The following is a 15584-nucleotide window of genomic DNA, read 5'->3' as shown; positions in this document are numbered from 1 at the left end:
GTTTGAGAAAAGAGAATCAAGCTTACAGGAAATGGTTTTGGGCGACAAGAATGTGGACATACTGTATGAAGGGAGAGCCGAGGCTACACTCCTAATTAAGACGCCTCGACCCGCCTGCCGGAAGACTCTTGATTTCTAAGAAGCAAGTTTACTTTTGACTTTATCGAGGATAGAGGGGAAGGAGCTGGTTCTAGCTTTTTGAATATGTAGGGGTAGGCCGAGGTATTTGGAGTTGAACGAACCTTTTTTTGAAGTTTAAAAGCGAGCAAAAATGATTTCTTAGTTGGTTCGGGGATGCTTTTACTAAAAAACATGGAAGATTTTGTCTGCTTAGGCTTTGTCCCGACCAAGAAAGAAATCCATCTAAGACGTGAGAAAGTTAAAGAAGGTTTATGTCTGTAGCCTCAGCAAAGATGAAGAGGTTGTCCGCAAAAAAGTAGATTAGTGAAAGTTAGGACTTCCTCGTGCCATTTTGATGCCTTTGAAAAAGGTTTTGGGTTTCGGCTTTGAAAAGATTTCTTGGAAGTGCCTTAGTGACTAAGATAAATAAGAAAGGGGAGAGTGGGTCCCCCTGCCTTAATCCCCTTGGGGGCTTGAGAAAGCCCGTAGGGCTTCCGTTAATAAGCATTGAGTAAGAGACGGTTAATATTACATTGGAAGATCAACTCTTTGCAAAACCAAGAGCTCTCATAATTTCAACAAGCAAGGACCATTCCACCCTATCAAAGGCTTTTTCCATGTCGATTTTGATAGCTTCACGGTCCTTACCAGTATGAGAGCCCAGGTAATGCATTATTTCATGGGCAAATATCGAGTTGTCTTGTATGCCTCTACCCGAGAGAAAAGCTGGTTGAAAAGGCGAGAAGATTTTTGGTAAAAACCTGTTTCAGAAGATTTGCAAGAATTGTTGAGATGACTTTGTAAACCACATTGCAAAGACTTATGGGCTAAAATTGTTCACAGTTGCAACCTTTTCTCCTTCGGGAATCAGCGCAATATACGTATGATTAAGCTCTTTTAGGAGAAAGTTACCTTTAAAGAAGCACTCGGCTGCACTAGCGACATTCTCCCCTATGAGCTTCCAGTATTACTGGTAGAACAAGGCAGGAAAACCATCAGGTCCCAGTGATACCCGAGGAAGAAAACCGCTTGCTGAATCTCAAGATTGTCTGGCAAGGCATAAAGGATGGAATTTTCATCTGTGGTGATGGTGTGGGGGAAGCGGTCAGATAGGGTGGATGGGATTATGGGATTGGAAGTGGTAAAGAGTTGCTTGAAGTGGTCGATGAAAACTTGTTCACATTCGATAATTGTAAATTAGGAGAAGAGAAAGATAATATAAGAAATCTATGAGAAGAAAGAATATTATAAGTCAAAACAGTGAAGAGAAATGAGATAAAAGAGTTCAATTGTCACCACTTAAGAATGATTGATAATCCACATCTCAGTGCATTAAGAGGAAGGTAATTTCCTAAGCAAGACTCATTAATTCCTAAAGCCAATGATTCAACAGTTCAGAAACATAGAACCATAGACATGGTTTACAAGTACAAAGCAATGCTATGACTTTGATTTTATTGGGTTTGCCCAAGTATTGCCTATTATGATATGACACCAGGGAAAAGCTTTCCGAGGTTTCTGAGGAGTTAACCCGAAAGGCCAATAAGTGAGTGGCTGGCAACTGAATGAATGTTACAGAATTCTAATCAAAGAGGCCTTCATCATGCCATATATCAACTAAAAAGTCGACCATCTCCTGTAAAACAAATTGGAAGATACGGTTACTAACCATGTAAAAACATCCAAACGACTTGGTTATGCATGGAAATCAAATGTTAACAGCCGGACGGTTCAGTTCACTTCTTTGTTGCCTTAATCTTTACCTGCAGAGGAATTGGCTCGGAGAAGGGTTCGTTAGTCGACAGAAGCTCTTCGTAGGTTGTTGACCAGCTGGTGCACAGAAAACGAATCAGATGTCATAGTTTCATGATATTTTATTACAGATGATCATAAGATATAAATAGGAGATATTCATTAGAAAATCCAGTCATTTTATCTGTCACTTCCATCCACCTCAAATTTTAGATAAAGATCAATCGAATGCACTAACCAAAATGATGAAACAGAATAGCTCCTCTAAAAACAAGTTTTCAACCATTCCAGGGAAGATATAGCTTTGGAAAAAGAAAAATTTTCAAACAGTTGTGCTTACAGATGTCTAACTTTACCTTATAATTTGATCCTTGGTTGGTCTTTGTGTACGCTGAGGCTGATCTCTGATCCATTTTCTTCTATTCTCATGCCAAGCAATCGCAGCTGCAAGATGTATTTGACAGTGTTCAATTAAAATCTAAAATAACCCATACACTCACATGGGAGGAAAATACATGAAATTTTCCCAGTATGAACAAAGATTTTCTGTACAGTTCGCAAAACATTCGATTTAAGCCTTTCTTCTAGAGTGATTAAGGATATCCAATTTTCAGACTCCCCCATTAATCATGAACATGGTTGAGCGTTAGTATTATTATCTCAATATATAACAGCCTTTCCATCGAGCATTAGTTATCTTCAAGTTTTTAGCCCTCTTTATCACATGAATCAACCTACTATTTTACGAGAAGGACTGAATGGGATGGAGCCATTCAGAAAGAGAACATTACCGTGGTTGACGAATACAGTGGTGCTCGTGTCTTTCTTCTCTGGGACCATTTTTCCTTCATCTACTGATGGGCAGGACTCAAGAGGTGGCTTCTTTTCACTGGTATGGGAACTCCTGGTAGCAACCTCCATGATAACTTTTGAAACGAACAACCATTCCCTTTTGGCAAGGACCCAAGACTTCAAGCAAATATATCAATCTAAGATATCGGTGATCCCCCGCTTTTTCAGTAGATAAGGCCAGCTGGAATCTGATGGAACTTTGTTACCATATAAGTTAACCTGCATTAAGTAGCTATTGTGGTTGGTAAGAACGCCAAGGTGCCGTAATATATCCAAATAAAAGAGGAGAACTCGAGTTCGAGTCCCAAGAGACGCACTTGTTGGGAGGGGGAGTAACTTTTAATGCTCTATCCCCGGAATTGCGAGAGTAATATCTCCCACAATTTTTACTTACCGAAAAAGAAAAGGACTTTACAGCCAATGAATATGATTAGGAGCCTAATCAGATAAAAGATAAGTATAAGAATGACAATTACAAGCCAATATCAACCAAGTCCTAAAAATCGCAAGGACCCTAAAAATCACAAGGACTGAGTCTAACAAATTGAACTTGTCGGAAAAGAAAAATCATTTCAAGGATGGAAAATGAACACCTATGAACAGCAAATGCGGAAAAAAGGGTTTCCTTAACGACAACGCCATGTCCAGAGAAAACGCAAAAGAAAGTTAGGGAATGCTTTCCTTTTTGCACCAAATTTGCAGGGAGCAAAGGTTCAGGGGATGCAGCGTTTGCCTTCAGTCATTAAAACAAGTTAGTAATACTCGAAAAGGTTTTGATAAGGAAGTAGAGGGACCAATCTCAAGTCACCAGAAACAAGTCAGTAATAATTGGAAAGGTTTTGATAACGAAGTAGAAAGGCCACTCAAGGCAGATTAACATAGCACACATTGAAGGAGATGGAAACCGATGGGAACAATTTAATGAAAAACGAAAAATCCCCTTTCCCAACTGTTGATCGAACTTCATTGTTCAGCAAGGAACTGCATAAGCTGGTTGTGATACGAGCAGATAATACCAAATCCCCTCCTCACCACATGTGAACTACAAACGGACAGAGCCTTGTGGTTTGGAAACTCAAACTGCAAATTCTCGGCTTCTTGTTGATGATTGACAAGTACTGGGAGCAAGAACACTAGTCTAAATCATTGAAAATCAATTCTAGAATAATCAGAAGGACAAGACAGGGCATGCAGAGCATACGTCTAATGGTCTCACCTAAGGTTCTAAATCCACGAGTCTCCCTAGAATCACCTCTTCTTCTTACTTCTGGAGCGCCCGCATTAATCTCTCCTAACAAACCACTCTTACAAAACAACAGAAAGCTATAAAGCCAATCCACCATTCCAAGCCCAGAAATACTAATGCATTGCACAAATCCAACCCACAGAGGAACACCAACGTATGATTCAAGAAAGATCACCGGAAACGACACCCATTAACCAAGAAAGCAGAACAAACATAGAAATAGAAACAAAACACCAAGAAAAATCGTACCTTTTTTTTTTTGTGGGCAAACAATCACCGAACGAAGCGACAAGAAAACGAGAGAGACGGGCATAGAAAGAGGGAAAGAAGGAATGAAAGACTGTCATGCTTCATGCTGGTGGATATAAATAAATGGGATTCGGGGTAATTAATCGTCAATGCGGGATTCATTGGTGCCTAGATGGGTCATTTCATCGTCCGATCCCGCTTCTTGATCTCTTGTTTTTCTTGTTTCCTGTGGGTTTTCCCGAAGGTTGTCTCTCCTCTGTCTGACTAGGACATGAATTAGCAGATAAAGGCTCTTTACATTACTAATCCGAAATTACGGAAATAACCTCCACCTAACCCACTCCAATGATCAGTTGGGATTATCAATTTATTGAGAGTATTTATATTTCTTCTTCTTTTCCCACCAAATATCAACAAATGACAAAAAAAAAAAAAAAAACCGAACAAAGATGTTTGCCTATCGTGCCGCTTTATATTTCTCAAATAACAGATAAATAAAAGATTACTTCTCTTGGGGTATGATACGGAGAGTTAGTAAATAAATTGCTTCTTATAGTTGAAAGAGTTGTCAAGGACGAAATACCTTACGATGCGGAGATGAAGAGTGGGGAACTCCTTTTCTCCTCAGCAGACCACACAGGGTCCCAAGGCGTTCCTCGGTATTACTTGTCCGATGCTTAAATCAGCTCATGATTTTGGGGGCAAAGAGAACCTGAGAGCATTAGGGAGGAGAGAAGAGAGGTGGCAACATAAGACCTACGCCTTCTCGTGTTTTTGAAACGGTGCATCACCGAGAACAAAAGTCCGAAAATTTAATTCGAAATAACCATATTTTTTTCACATCATCTATAAGCAAATTTTTTTGTGGATAACAATAACGATGATTCATGATTGTGGATTGGATGCGTTGATAGAGAATACATTTTGTTGTGACTTGTGATAATGGAGGCGACTCCATTATCAACACGTGCAAAACGTGGGCAAAGTTTGTTAGAACTCCTAGTATGTTTTCGTATGCCTACGGAACACAAACCGACCTTAGCTCAGTTGGTAGAGCGGAGGACTGTAGTAGGCGAAGCCTTATAGGCATCCTTAGGTCGCTGGTTCGAATCCGGCAGGTCGGATTTTCTCACTTTTTTATTTTTCTTAAATTTCAAATTCCTCCTCAAAAGTTTTGCATTTTGAGCAAATTCCTCCCTTCCCTTCCTTATATTGCGGACTAATCCCCGACGTTTTGTCTTTTGATCGAGCTCCTAAAATTGCTCCTTAAAGAGAGAGTTCGTCCCTTCCTTTTCCCCTAAATTGCGGATTCCTCCCTAGTATTTTGCCTTTTTTCTCAAATTTCCACCGTAAAGTTTGTCTTTTGAGCGATTTCCTCCCTTCTTTTCCTTATATTGCTGATTCCTCCCTAAAATTTTGTCTTTTGAGCGAGATTCCTCCCTAAAGTTTCGTCTTTTGGACAAGATGTCCATTTCTGCATGTACCGATAAGAACCTTTTATTTATCAGAGAAAACGAAAGAAGATTTTTTCATTAATGTTAATATATAATTTCTTGCATTAAATGGTACTTTTGAGCCGTTTTGAAGTCATTGACTTGTTGGCATCTCAAATTGGTTTGCTGCATGCCAATAAAGCATTACGGGATTTAAACCGAGGTTGCCATGCTAGTGAGCTGTGCCGGAGGGACTCAATGAGATAGAGAACCCATATCATACCTGAGCCCTTGTTCGCAACTCGCATACCAGATCAATCCATATATTTTATTACTCTTAGGCTACGTTTGGTCATCGAGTTTAGGATAGAGATTGGGATGAGAAGAGAGGAGATTTTAAATTCTATAGGTTTACATTATCCTAATAAAGTGTTTGATGGTTTGTAATTAGGATAAGTAAGTGAAATGACCTTTATACCCTATAATTTGATATTTTTGATTTTTTAAGATAAAAATTCAATTTTTTTTTCTTTTAAAATCTCATTTCAGCTGAGTTATCATGGTTAAAGAAGAGGGGTGGTGGGGCCCCAACACCAGTCACTACCGCCCTCAGCGAGGTCGTGGTGGACCCAAGAGTTGCCGGTGACCTCGCTTGGGGTAGTTGAGGTTGCCGGTGGCTTGCGTAAGGGCCCCATCGCCCCATATCGTCTCTTTCTCTTTGACATTGAGCCCCACTGCTCCTCTCCTTCAACCATGGCAGTTTTAGGGAAACAAATTGCTCAATGGCATGTTTCGAATATTCAAAGCAAAACTGGGGGCATTTTATCTTTTTGCCCAAAAATAATCCCAATCTGCCTTTATCCCCACCTCTTATTGAAATAATTTCCTTAATAAGTTATCCCACCTTATACCAAATCCAACCAATCCTAGTGTGTCTAAACACATGATAGGAATTTTCAAAGTCCCATCCCCCTTGTTATCCCGATTACCAAAGATGGACTCATGGTTTGTGTGTATATATATATATAGTAATACTTCATAACGCACCCTTTAATTGTGTCCTCCATAATCTAAAGTTGGGACAAGTTATCAGTGCATCTTTGGCAAGAATAAACACTGGAAAAGGTGGAGGTCGCTTATCATCTTTTCACAAAGTTGCTTATCAGAAAATCTTTTCACAAAGTTAAATAATGCTAAAAGAAACACCCTCACTTTAAAATTATCTAGTGTTCCACTCCTTTAGAAATCAACATCAAAGGTTGGAGATGGTTTACCAGAAAGTCTGTAGTCATGCCCAAAGAGCAATCTTGTTTGCAAGGATTCATTGATTCCAAATTGATTTGGCTGAGAGAATTTACAAGGACGTACTTTACCCAAGTTAGAGTTATCGTATTTTAATTCAGGTTGAGAATTTTCGTAAGAGGTTATTTAATGAATGAATATCGAGTTATCATCATATAATTTTTCAAAATAAAGAGACAAAACTAAATAAAACAAAACAAAACATTCCAAGTGTCAAAAAAATCACATGGATGAAAATAAAAAGAGAAAAATGTTGCTGCCCAGGATCGAACTGGGGACCTTTAGTGTGTAAGACTAACGTGATAACCACTACACCACAGCAACTGTTTTTTGCTTATGAAATCCCAAATTTTAATTTCTATTGTAATAAATTTTATCCCGATGCCAAAGTAACACTTAACACGGAATGCTGGGATTCATCGAAGCAATCCTCGAATATAATGAGGTTCCTGAACGACCAGCATTCCCCTCCCCGGACTCCTGTCCATGCCGTCTTTCCCCACCCAAAGTCGATCTTGTCGAACCCCATATGCAACTAGTTTGAGAACTCGAACACTTCCGGGACATCACCGTCATTGGGGAATGACTCGACCATGTGTTTTAGTCCACCGTAAATAGCTCAGAACCCCCATCACCCGCTAGACCCCTCAAGTAGTCCCCGTTAGTTTTCCCAACGGATTCCCTAACGAGCCTCACCAAGTGAGGGAGGGTCCCGCTTGTGCCGTTGGATGGGTCATATGTTGCAAAAGCTGACCATAGGAGATTCCCAACTGCACACTTGGGAATCTTCTCCTTCATTCTTTGCCTCATGTCAGTTGAGTGAATTGAAATTGATATTCTTGGTGGTGACCCAGACTTTTCCCTAGAGGCAGCCGTGGCATGTTTCCATATGACCCCGCTAACCACCTCATGCCGGGTCGGGGTCAGTCCGCCCTCTCGGGCTCTTTCCCTGAGGATGGATATGGATTTGTGGTCGAACACAAACCTATGGATCGCGAACTTCCCTTCTTTGAACCACCCTCGTTCCATAACCTTCAGGAAGTTCTTGGGCAATGGATCCCTCGGTGGGAAGAGAGAGGATGCCGTACCAAAGTCGGGATGCGGTAACTCCTCGACAGACCCACCACGGGCGATTCCCGCACAGTAGGAGAGGAAATGACTCATCGTAGTCGCGTCTATAACAATATGCAATGCACATATCCTGATCGCTAGCCCACCGCATTCGAAAACGTTCGCCTGCACTGCCACCGGGGCCGATGAATCGTCAGGTTGTTTCACGAATTGGGTCGAGCCGGGAGCAGTTTATCGAGCATTCCTATGATGGGATTTATTATTAGAAACTCATTCGTATGGCATGGGACCTGTGCCTCGGCAAACGAAGCGCCCTCGTCGTTACAGTTGATGAAGCCGTGGCCTCCTGTCCTCCCGGCAAGAGGGTAGAAGCAGGTCAAGGCTTCAGAGACCGATGCTTTTAGGACCGATGAGGATCGTTCATGTTTCGTTCCGCTGTCTTCGATGGAATAGAAGAGGATTAAGGGAGTATAGAAAGTGGGGATGAGTTGGTCTAGGAAGGAGATTTTGAAGGTTCTCAGGATGGCTGCCGTTGCTGAAGAAGGCTTTACCGTTTCCCTGCAAATCATGTCGACATCCATTATCAGAACTTCACTGGAAATGCTTTCATAGAAACTACGCAGAGTCTATGTATAAGAAAACATGTTTTCTTCTTTCTCCAAAGACCTCGTTGTGGTCGGAAGAATTTAAGATCATAACATACTTCCCTGAAGAAGTGGACGTTTCTAGTTCTCCGCCTAGGAGATCACGAGAATGTCACCAACGTATCCGGATAAACCATTTAGATCAGGAAAGCCTCTTGTTGCCTAGCGAACTCAGCATATTTCTAGAGGATCGGTCAATTTTTACCACGGCATCTGAAGTTTGAATCTTGGCAATATCTGTATAAACTGAAAGGGTACTTAAAAAGGGTCTGGAATCTTGACAAAACCTTAAAATGCTGATCGAATGGAGCAGTTCAGCAGTAAAAAATACCAACCAAGTTAGATCAAGAGATAAGAGGCTTACATTGCACACCCTACTATTCACAGTTTACAGCAACCATACTTATCGGACTTATCCGAGAAAAACACTTATATAACATATTTACAGCTCTATTTGCTATGTTTAAATCCCATGGCTGTGGTAGAGTAGTGACATCGCTGTACAGTAGTCCTGGAAAGCAGCGGGGCAACTGAACTCGTATTGCTTCGTATTCAACCCTACTCCCAACCCATCAATTTGTTCTGAACCGCTTCCTCGATCTTTTTTCTCGGCACACTAAGACAATCCCTCTCGTCGAGGATGATCCGGTACACTTCCCATTCCCGGTTGCGTATCATGTGCCTCGCAATTTCCACCTATGAGGATGAATTCCAAAACAAGCGGCAGTATTTAGCAATAGGTCAATCTGTAATTCGAGATTGTCTGCAAATAATCTGAAACCGGATCGGGAGTAATACCGAGAATATTTGGGTGTTGAGTATCTTAAGAGCAAGCGTGATGTCGTAAAATACAAGGGGCCTGCCCCTCCGAGACAGTTCCACTGGGTTTGCGACTAGGAGCTCTGTGTCTGGCCCGCGGTTCACTACAGCAACTCTAAGGGGACTCCGAAGTTCTGCTTGTAGAAGAGAGCTCAGAGCTTCTTGCTTGTTCGGGTCGACTATTTTTTCCCCATCTCTTTGCATTATGAAGAGCTCCACCTCGCAGTTCCGTTCTGGGTTTGCAAAGAACCGTCCGTAGGAAATCTGAACAATCAAAAGATCAGGACTACATATGAGTCTCGAGAAGTCTGACAAAAAGGTCTTATAGACATACAAGAACCTATGTGCACGGAATTGTTCTGGTACCATATTACACATTGCTCACACTGATATATGCAAGAAACTCAATCATTTCATTACGAGTCAAAAACTTTTGCTGGTAGGTCAGTGATATGTAACAAATTAAATCGCACATCAGAAAAATATAACAAGGTTGAGCATGGGGAGTGCTTCACCTGAATGTTACGGTCCTTAAGCGTTCTCATGATATCATATATGAGTCCCTTATGGTCCTGACAAAGTATCTGAACAACCGTGTGAGAGGGGCTTAAAGAGTTGTCCATGGAAACCAATATTGGATTTGAGACAAGAGTCCCATTCGGGTTCCCATCATGCATTTCTGATCCGAACAAGTCTTCGGTGAATGCAGGAGGGAGGTAGCATGAGCCCTCTGAGCACTCAGTAACTTCTGGTCCTGCCCTCTCAATGTCGCAGCTCGTCACTGAATCTCCTAATACAGTTCTGAGCCGCCCAATTGTTTCCTCCTGTCTCTTCCTCGTATGAAGAAGTTCTCTAAATTGAGAATGGAACCAATATGAGTTGAAGAACACATGGAATCAATTGTAATAAACATACAATGAATTAACAAAATGGGCAACATCACAAGAGGGGATGACAAACCTCGAGTCCGTGACAAAGAAGAGGTCCAGCACGCTTCCATCAGGAGTGGTCGACACTTTCACCCTCTTAATAGTCAGTTCTAATTCACAAAGAACCTCAGTTACATCTGCAGCACCAGAAGAATTTCTGCGGTCAAAAACTGCAATATTTATCCCAGAGATAGAGAAGTACCAAACTTTGAAGCCGATCCCTTTGGGGTAATACCTTCACCTTCAAAGTGGATATTGAGAGTCCATACTCCCACAACATTGAGGATCAAGAATGTGAGATAAAGATCGTGAAAATTCCTCGTCTTTGACTATGAAACGCATTAAAAATTCACCAATTAACCCTAGATCCTTGCAATACTGAAGTTTGCCCTATCAATTCCAAGACTTTTTTTAAAATTTAGGAAGGTTGAACTGTCACATTACAACTGAACTTAACCAGGTTAGGTTCCGCAGCAATGCAATTACGCACTGAAAATTGTTGTGGGCAGCAACTTTTGTTGTCCTGAACAACTGTTAGTTATCATTGTCCACGAGACAGTCGCTACTATCCAAGTCTACTTGAAACAAGCATATTTATGGTGACCAGATTGAATGAGGATTAGATTACCATGTAACAGCCCCTTCTGGTCGTACGAGCACCAGAACTTCAAAAGAAATAAGTTGTGCCGCAAAGGCTGCTTGTTCTCAGGGCGGTAGTATTGAATATCCGAGGTTGAGAGGTAGGAAGGACAGACATCCAGCAGCCTCTTCTTCAGCAAATCCCACCTCGCCTTCGGCCTCCCAATCACCCAAAACACTATGTAGCACCACTTCCCGTCTGTAGATACATCTTTATCGACCAATTCAAAAGAACACACACCGAATTAGATCATTCAACCTGAAGAGTTCTACCGACCTATAGGACACGAATAGGAAACAAGCAACTTCAGTACCGACACTGCTCCTTCTGGAATTCCTAGTACAACATAACATGTGAAATCTTCTTCAGAGAGCAATTACGAAGAAACCATAAAAAACCTGACCCAGAGATCGAATATGCTGATAAATAAAAAATCTGAGCTTTACCACTTCGATGAACCCATGCATGAGGACATGAAAAGAAAAAAACAAAAAGGGACAAAAATCAGACATAAACAACCCATCGTTTTCTCCAAGAAACATCGGCAGATCACGAAGAAGATCCAAAGCAACTACGAATCAGGCCGAACCCACCATTTCTGAAAGCAAGAAAGCATCAAGAAAAGGAATCGAACAGAGCCCACCTCCTCTGCAAATGCTCAGCCCGAAGAGCAGTATAGTCCGGCACAAGTCGCAGCCCAGCCCGGTCTTGTCGGGGCAGTTCACAGTGATCACGGTGGAGTAATCGCCTTCCCTGTTGGGATTGCTAATCACCACCGCGTCCTCGTACACTATCCCCATTGCTCTGTTCCTCACTCTGGTTCTTCAATCTTGAAACCGCTGTGTTTGCTTGCTCTCCCCTGCTCTGTGCTCTGGTTGGTTCTGTGACAGAGCAGCTGGTGGAGCTGGAAAGAGAAGATAAGACCCACCAAGAACGGTACGGTCACTTTTTTGATTTCCTGAGATCTTTCACCTTCCTGGTGGCTCCATGTTATCATGCGCTGAAGGATTGTAGATTCCGCCACAGAACTGGGGGAAGAGAGACAAGAAGAAGCAGATGATGAAGAAAACAGAACAGGCGCGTGCCTCTGTTTTTTTCTCTCACCGGTTTCTTTTATTTTTTCCTTCCTAACTCTTTCTTTCCCTTTTTTTTTTTGTAATTTTTTTCCCTGTGTATCATCAAATCTGAAAGTTCAGCGCTCCAGTCAACCTAAATCGAGCCGGATTGATCAATTGGAAAAGTAAAATTTCACTATGGATATTCTCTTTTCACAATATACGAATCGAGATCTCATTTGAGGAGAATAAATATCGAATCCTCTTAACTAATTATGTTGATTCTTTTATAATTTTTAATTAATAAATTAATTACATATTTAGGAAAAAATTATCAATTTATTTTTTTACCAAATTTATCTATATTTAGAAAAAAAAAGAGATTATAATTAGTACTTATATTTGATGAAAACAATTTTATATTTTCATTTAAGAAAAAGAGTGAAGGATTTATGCATTGAACTCCAAGTTATAATAGTCTTCCACTTCCCACACTAACATATATGTTGGGAATTCTCATTGCATAAAGATGAATCAGTGTCTCTCATGGCTAGAAGTAAACAGACATCTAAGTGAAGATCAATTTTTTTGTGAATAGACAAGTATAATAGAATACCATGTCCGCGTTGTCTCATGCCGTTGGATCACCCTCTTCTTTCTAGGACGATCCAGCGGCTGAAAGGGCCGGGATATGATATCTTTGGGTACCGTAAGATTTTTCTATTGAATAAATGTACCTGATTTTACATTGATGTAGTCCATAGATGTTCGCAAGTTGTCACGTGTCAATTTGCCCTGATTTTCCCTTCACGTGCTAATTTTTTTTTTCTTTTTCTTCATTTTTACTTGTATAATAATAATAATAATAATAATATTTATTATTCTTTTTTTTCCCATTGAAAATTCTTCTATGGTTCGAATTGCTACCAGTCTTTGTTGACTTTTTTTTTTATTTTCTACTCCAATAAAAACACGACAGTTATGCTTACTATTGATTTTCGAATTCTGTCCTCATGTGGTGGAACAAAATCTATCATTTCACATTTCTTTTATTTTCCAACGCTTACTCCACCGAAGTAAAACTATAATTTTCTATTTATGTCGATTTAGTATTTCTTTGTTTTTTTTTTCTTTTTTTGGGTTTGAAAGTCATGGGATCCTAGGCTTAAGACTTGCTTAGTGTCTCTTCGAGTCAGTGAGGAGATTTCTGTGAATTGCGTGTTTGGCCAGTTCGGAGACGGATTTGTCAAGGAGAGATCAAATTTTTGCGATATTTAGATCGACCTCTTACCTCTATCACTTTATGTTTTCATATTTTATCCCAATCAGCGTAAGATCCTTGATGAGAGAAGAGGGGAGGGAAGAATGATTTCCATATACGGGAGTTGTTAGTAAAGGGGAAGGAGAGAAGAAAAGAAGAGTTGACATTTTTTTTCTAGGAGAATTAGGAGACTAATAGGTTAGCAAGTCAAAGTAATATACATTCAATTATCTTCAATTTAAACATAAAGAAATTCATTCGTGACGAAATCCATAAATGAAGGGAAATTGACTTCGGTATATATCCTTTTTATTTTTTTCTCTCAAGCAAAAGAGTCTTCTTTCTCTTCTTTTTTTTTGGTAGAAAAGGTACTTCATTAAAACAAATTAAAGCGCTATTGTATCAGCGTTTGTACAAATAGAGCGGGGCCAAGTAGCACTCATAACATCAACTAATAACGAGTCACACACCTCAAGAGAAGAAGTATCAAAATACAAAATGTCCCTAATCGGGGAGATTGGGATTCTAGTGCTATCCGAAGCGAGACGAGCAAGTTGGACAGTGTTAGGAAAAATCCACAAGATTACATGGGCTTAGGCCCATCCGCAACCCAAAAACTTAAACTAATGGGTTGCTAAATTATTATCTCCTATAAATTTATGAATCTCCTCTCAACTTTTTCATGTGGAACTACCTTCAATACCTGCCCTCATCATTCTCCATATAGGAGAGAAACCGGCCAAACAATTCCCCCTCTTCTCGACTATATGGAGGATTTCAAGCCGGGCTTCCACTTCCAGACTCGGATACCAATTGTTAGGCCCTTCACTAGCCACGAGTTTCACACTCGGGTCTTGGTGTGGTGTGAGTTGCTAGATCATTATCTCCTATAAACTTATGGATTTCCTCTCAATTTTTCCATATGGGACTACCTCCAACACCTACCCTCATCATTTTCCATATAGGAGAGAAACCGGCCAAACAATTCCCTCTCTTCTCGACTATATAGAGGACTTCGAGCCGAGCTTCCACTTCCGGACTCGGATACCAATTGTTAGGCCTTTCACTAGCCACGAGTTCCACACTCGGGCCTTGGTGTGGTGTGGGTTTCCACACATAGTATGTGCGCTTCTCCAGGATCGTTATCTTGGGCTCTGATACTACTTGTTAGGAAAAATTCACAGGATTACATGGGCTTGGGCCCATCTGCAACCCAAAAGCTTAAGTTAATGGGTTGCTAGATCATTATCTCTTATAAACCTATGGATTTCCTCTCAACTTTTCTATGTGAGACTACCTCTAACACCTACCCTCATCATTCTCCATATAGGAGAGAAACTGGCCTAACAGACAGCCATCGTATTTGCTTCCCGGTAGATGTGCTGCATCCTAAGCCCTTCGAAACGACCTAGAAGCATCATGCAATAAGAGATGATAGGCATTAGAGAAAGATTGTCATTAGTCATCCCGAAATATAGATCACATACTACCTTAGCATCTAATTCCACAAGAAGGAGTTGAATGCCCATATTGAGGGCCATAATAAGTCGATCCCTGAGTGCCCAGCCTTTGACTAGGAGGCTGTTACAAGAGTCTAGAGTCCTACTAAACCCTTTGATCCAGCCTTCGAGATGGTTACAAAGGACAACTCCCGCCCCCCCCCCCCCCCCCCCCCCCCCCCCCCCCCCCCCCCCCCCCCCCCCCCCCCCGCACTTCTTGGACAGTGTCTCACTGACACATCATTGTTGAGCTTTATCCAGTGCTCGGGAGGGGGGACGACCTAACTTGGATGGTGGTGGTAGACGTAGTGGCAACATGCTTCATAGAAGCAAAGTATTCTGCAGATAATTCGAGACACTTGTGATAGAGCGAAGTGGTGTTGGTTGGTAGCCCTCGAAGATGCACTTGTTCCTCCATTTCCAAAGGGACCAAAGAGCATAGGGGAACACAATCTTCCATGGGATGCTCAAGGAGTGAAGCTCATAGGCCTCGCAGTTGAGTTTGAGCCATTAGGAAGGACAAAGGTGCCCTTCTTTGACGGATGAATCCCCAAGGAGGACCAAAGATTCCTAGCGATGGCACATTCCCGAAGGATGTGTAGAATGGATTCTTTAGGGGCCCCACACCAGGAGCACTTAGAGGAAATCAAGATACGTCTTGAGCAGAGGTGTTCCGCGGTTGGGAGTTTATGATGAGAGGCCAGCCATAAGA

General features: G+C 41.3%; 3 protein-coding genes and 2 non-coding genes across 13 annotated transcripts; 1 reads left to right on the top strand and 4 right to left on the bottom strand.

The window, feature by feature from the left end:
- Nucleotides 1-1365: 1365 nt before the first annotated feature.
- LOC116197338 lies at nt 1366-4997 on the bottom strand. 7 transcript variants are annotated; one of them, XM_031527449.1, is made up of 6 exons: nt 3757-3839; nt 3042-3162; nt 2664-2943; nt 2229-2316; nt 1884-1950; nt 1366-1756 (listed from the first exon to the last, which is right to left on the bottom strand). In XM_031527449.1, exons 3-6 carry the CDS (start codon nt 2791-2793, stop codon nt 1703-1705), a joined length of 339 nt encoding a protein of 112 aa, XP_031383309.1. In that variant the 5' UTR covers nt 2794-2943; nt 3042-3162; nt 3757-3839; the 3' UTR covers nt 1366-1702. The 7 variants fall into 7 exon arrangements, with proteins under 7 accessions (XP_031383309.1, XP_031383311.1, XP_031383312.1 ...); XM_031527451.1 differs by lacking the exons at nt 3042-3162; nt 3757-3839 and adding an exon at nt 4803-4997; XM_031527452.1 differs by lacking the exons at nt 3042-3162; nt 3757-3839 and adding an exon at nt 4220-4472.
- A 254-nt stretch (nt 4998-5251) lies between these two features.
- TRNAY-GUA lies at nt 5252-5343 on the top strand. Its single transcript is given in 2 exon segments — nt 5252-5288; nt 5308-5343. It is a non-coding gene; the product is annotated as a tRNA-Tyr (tRNA).
- Nucleotides 5344-7205: 1862 nt separating this feature from the next.
- Nucleotides 7206-7278, bottom strand: TRNAV-UAC. Its single transcript has one exon. It is a non-coding gene; the product is annotated as a tRNA-Val (tRNA).
- A 222-nt stretch (nt 7279-7500) lies between these two features.
- Nucleotides 7501-8883, bottom strand: LOC116197556. The gene has a single exon (XM_031527728.1). It carries the CDS (start codon nt 8116-8118, stop codon nt 7555-7557), a length of 564 nt encoding a protein of 187 aa, XP_031383588.1. The 5' UTR covers nt 8119-8883; the 3' UTR covers nt 7501-7554.
- Nucleotides 8884-8935: 52 nt separating this feature from the next.
- Nucleotides 8936-12181, bottom strand: LOC116197555 (ACT domain-containing protein ACR10-like). Of its 3 annotated transcripts, XM_031527724.1 has the most exons (7): nt 11701-12181; nt 11334-11393; nt 11046-11255; nt 10449-10554; nt 10004-10340; nt 9468-9752; nt 8936-9365 (listed from the first exon to the last, which is right to left on the bottom strand). In XM_031527724.1, the coding sequence occupies exons 1-7, from the start codon at nt 11855-11857 to the stop codon at nt 9228-9230; spliced, it is 1293 nt and encodes a 430-aa protein (XP_031383584.1). In that variant the 5' UTR covers nt 11858-12181; the 3' UTR covers nt 8936-9227. The 3 variants fall into 3 exon arrangements, with proteins under 3 accessions (XP_031383584.1, XP_031383587.1, XP_031383586.1); XM_031527727.1 differs by lacking the exon at nt 11334-11393 and having other exon boundaries at nt 11701-12180; XM_031527726.1 differs by lacking the exon at nt 11334-11393 and having other exon boundaries at nt 11046-11267; nt 11701-12177.
- Nucleotides 12182-15584: the final 3403 nt, after the last annotated feature.

The sequence above is a fragment of the Punica granatum genome, chromosome 2 (genome assembly GCF_007655135.1).
Source record: "Punica granatum isolate Tunisia-2019 chromosome 2, ASM765513v2, whole genome shotgun sequence".
NCBI classification, from domain to species: domain Eukaryota; kingdom Viridiplantae; phylum Streptophyta; class Magnoliopsida; order Myrtales; family Lythraceae; genus Punica; species Punica granatum.
The sequence above is the reverse complement of the archived record's forward strand: the minus strand, read 5'-3'. Positions and strand labels throughout refer to the sequence as shown.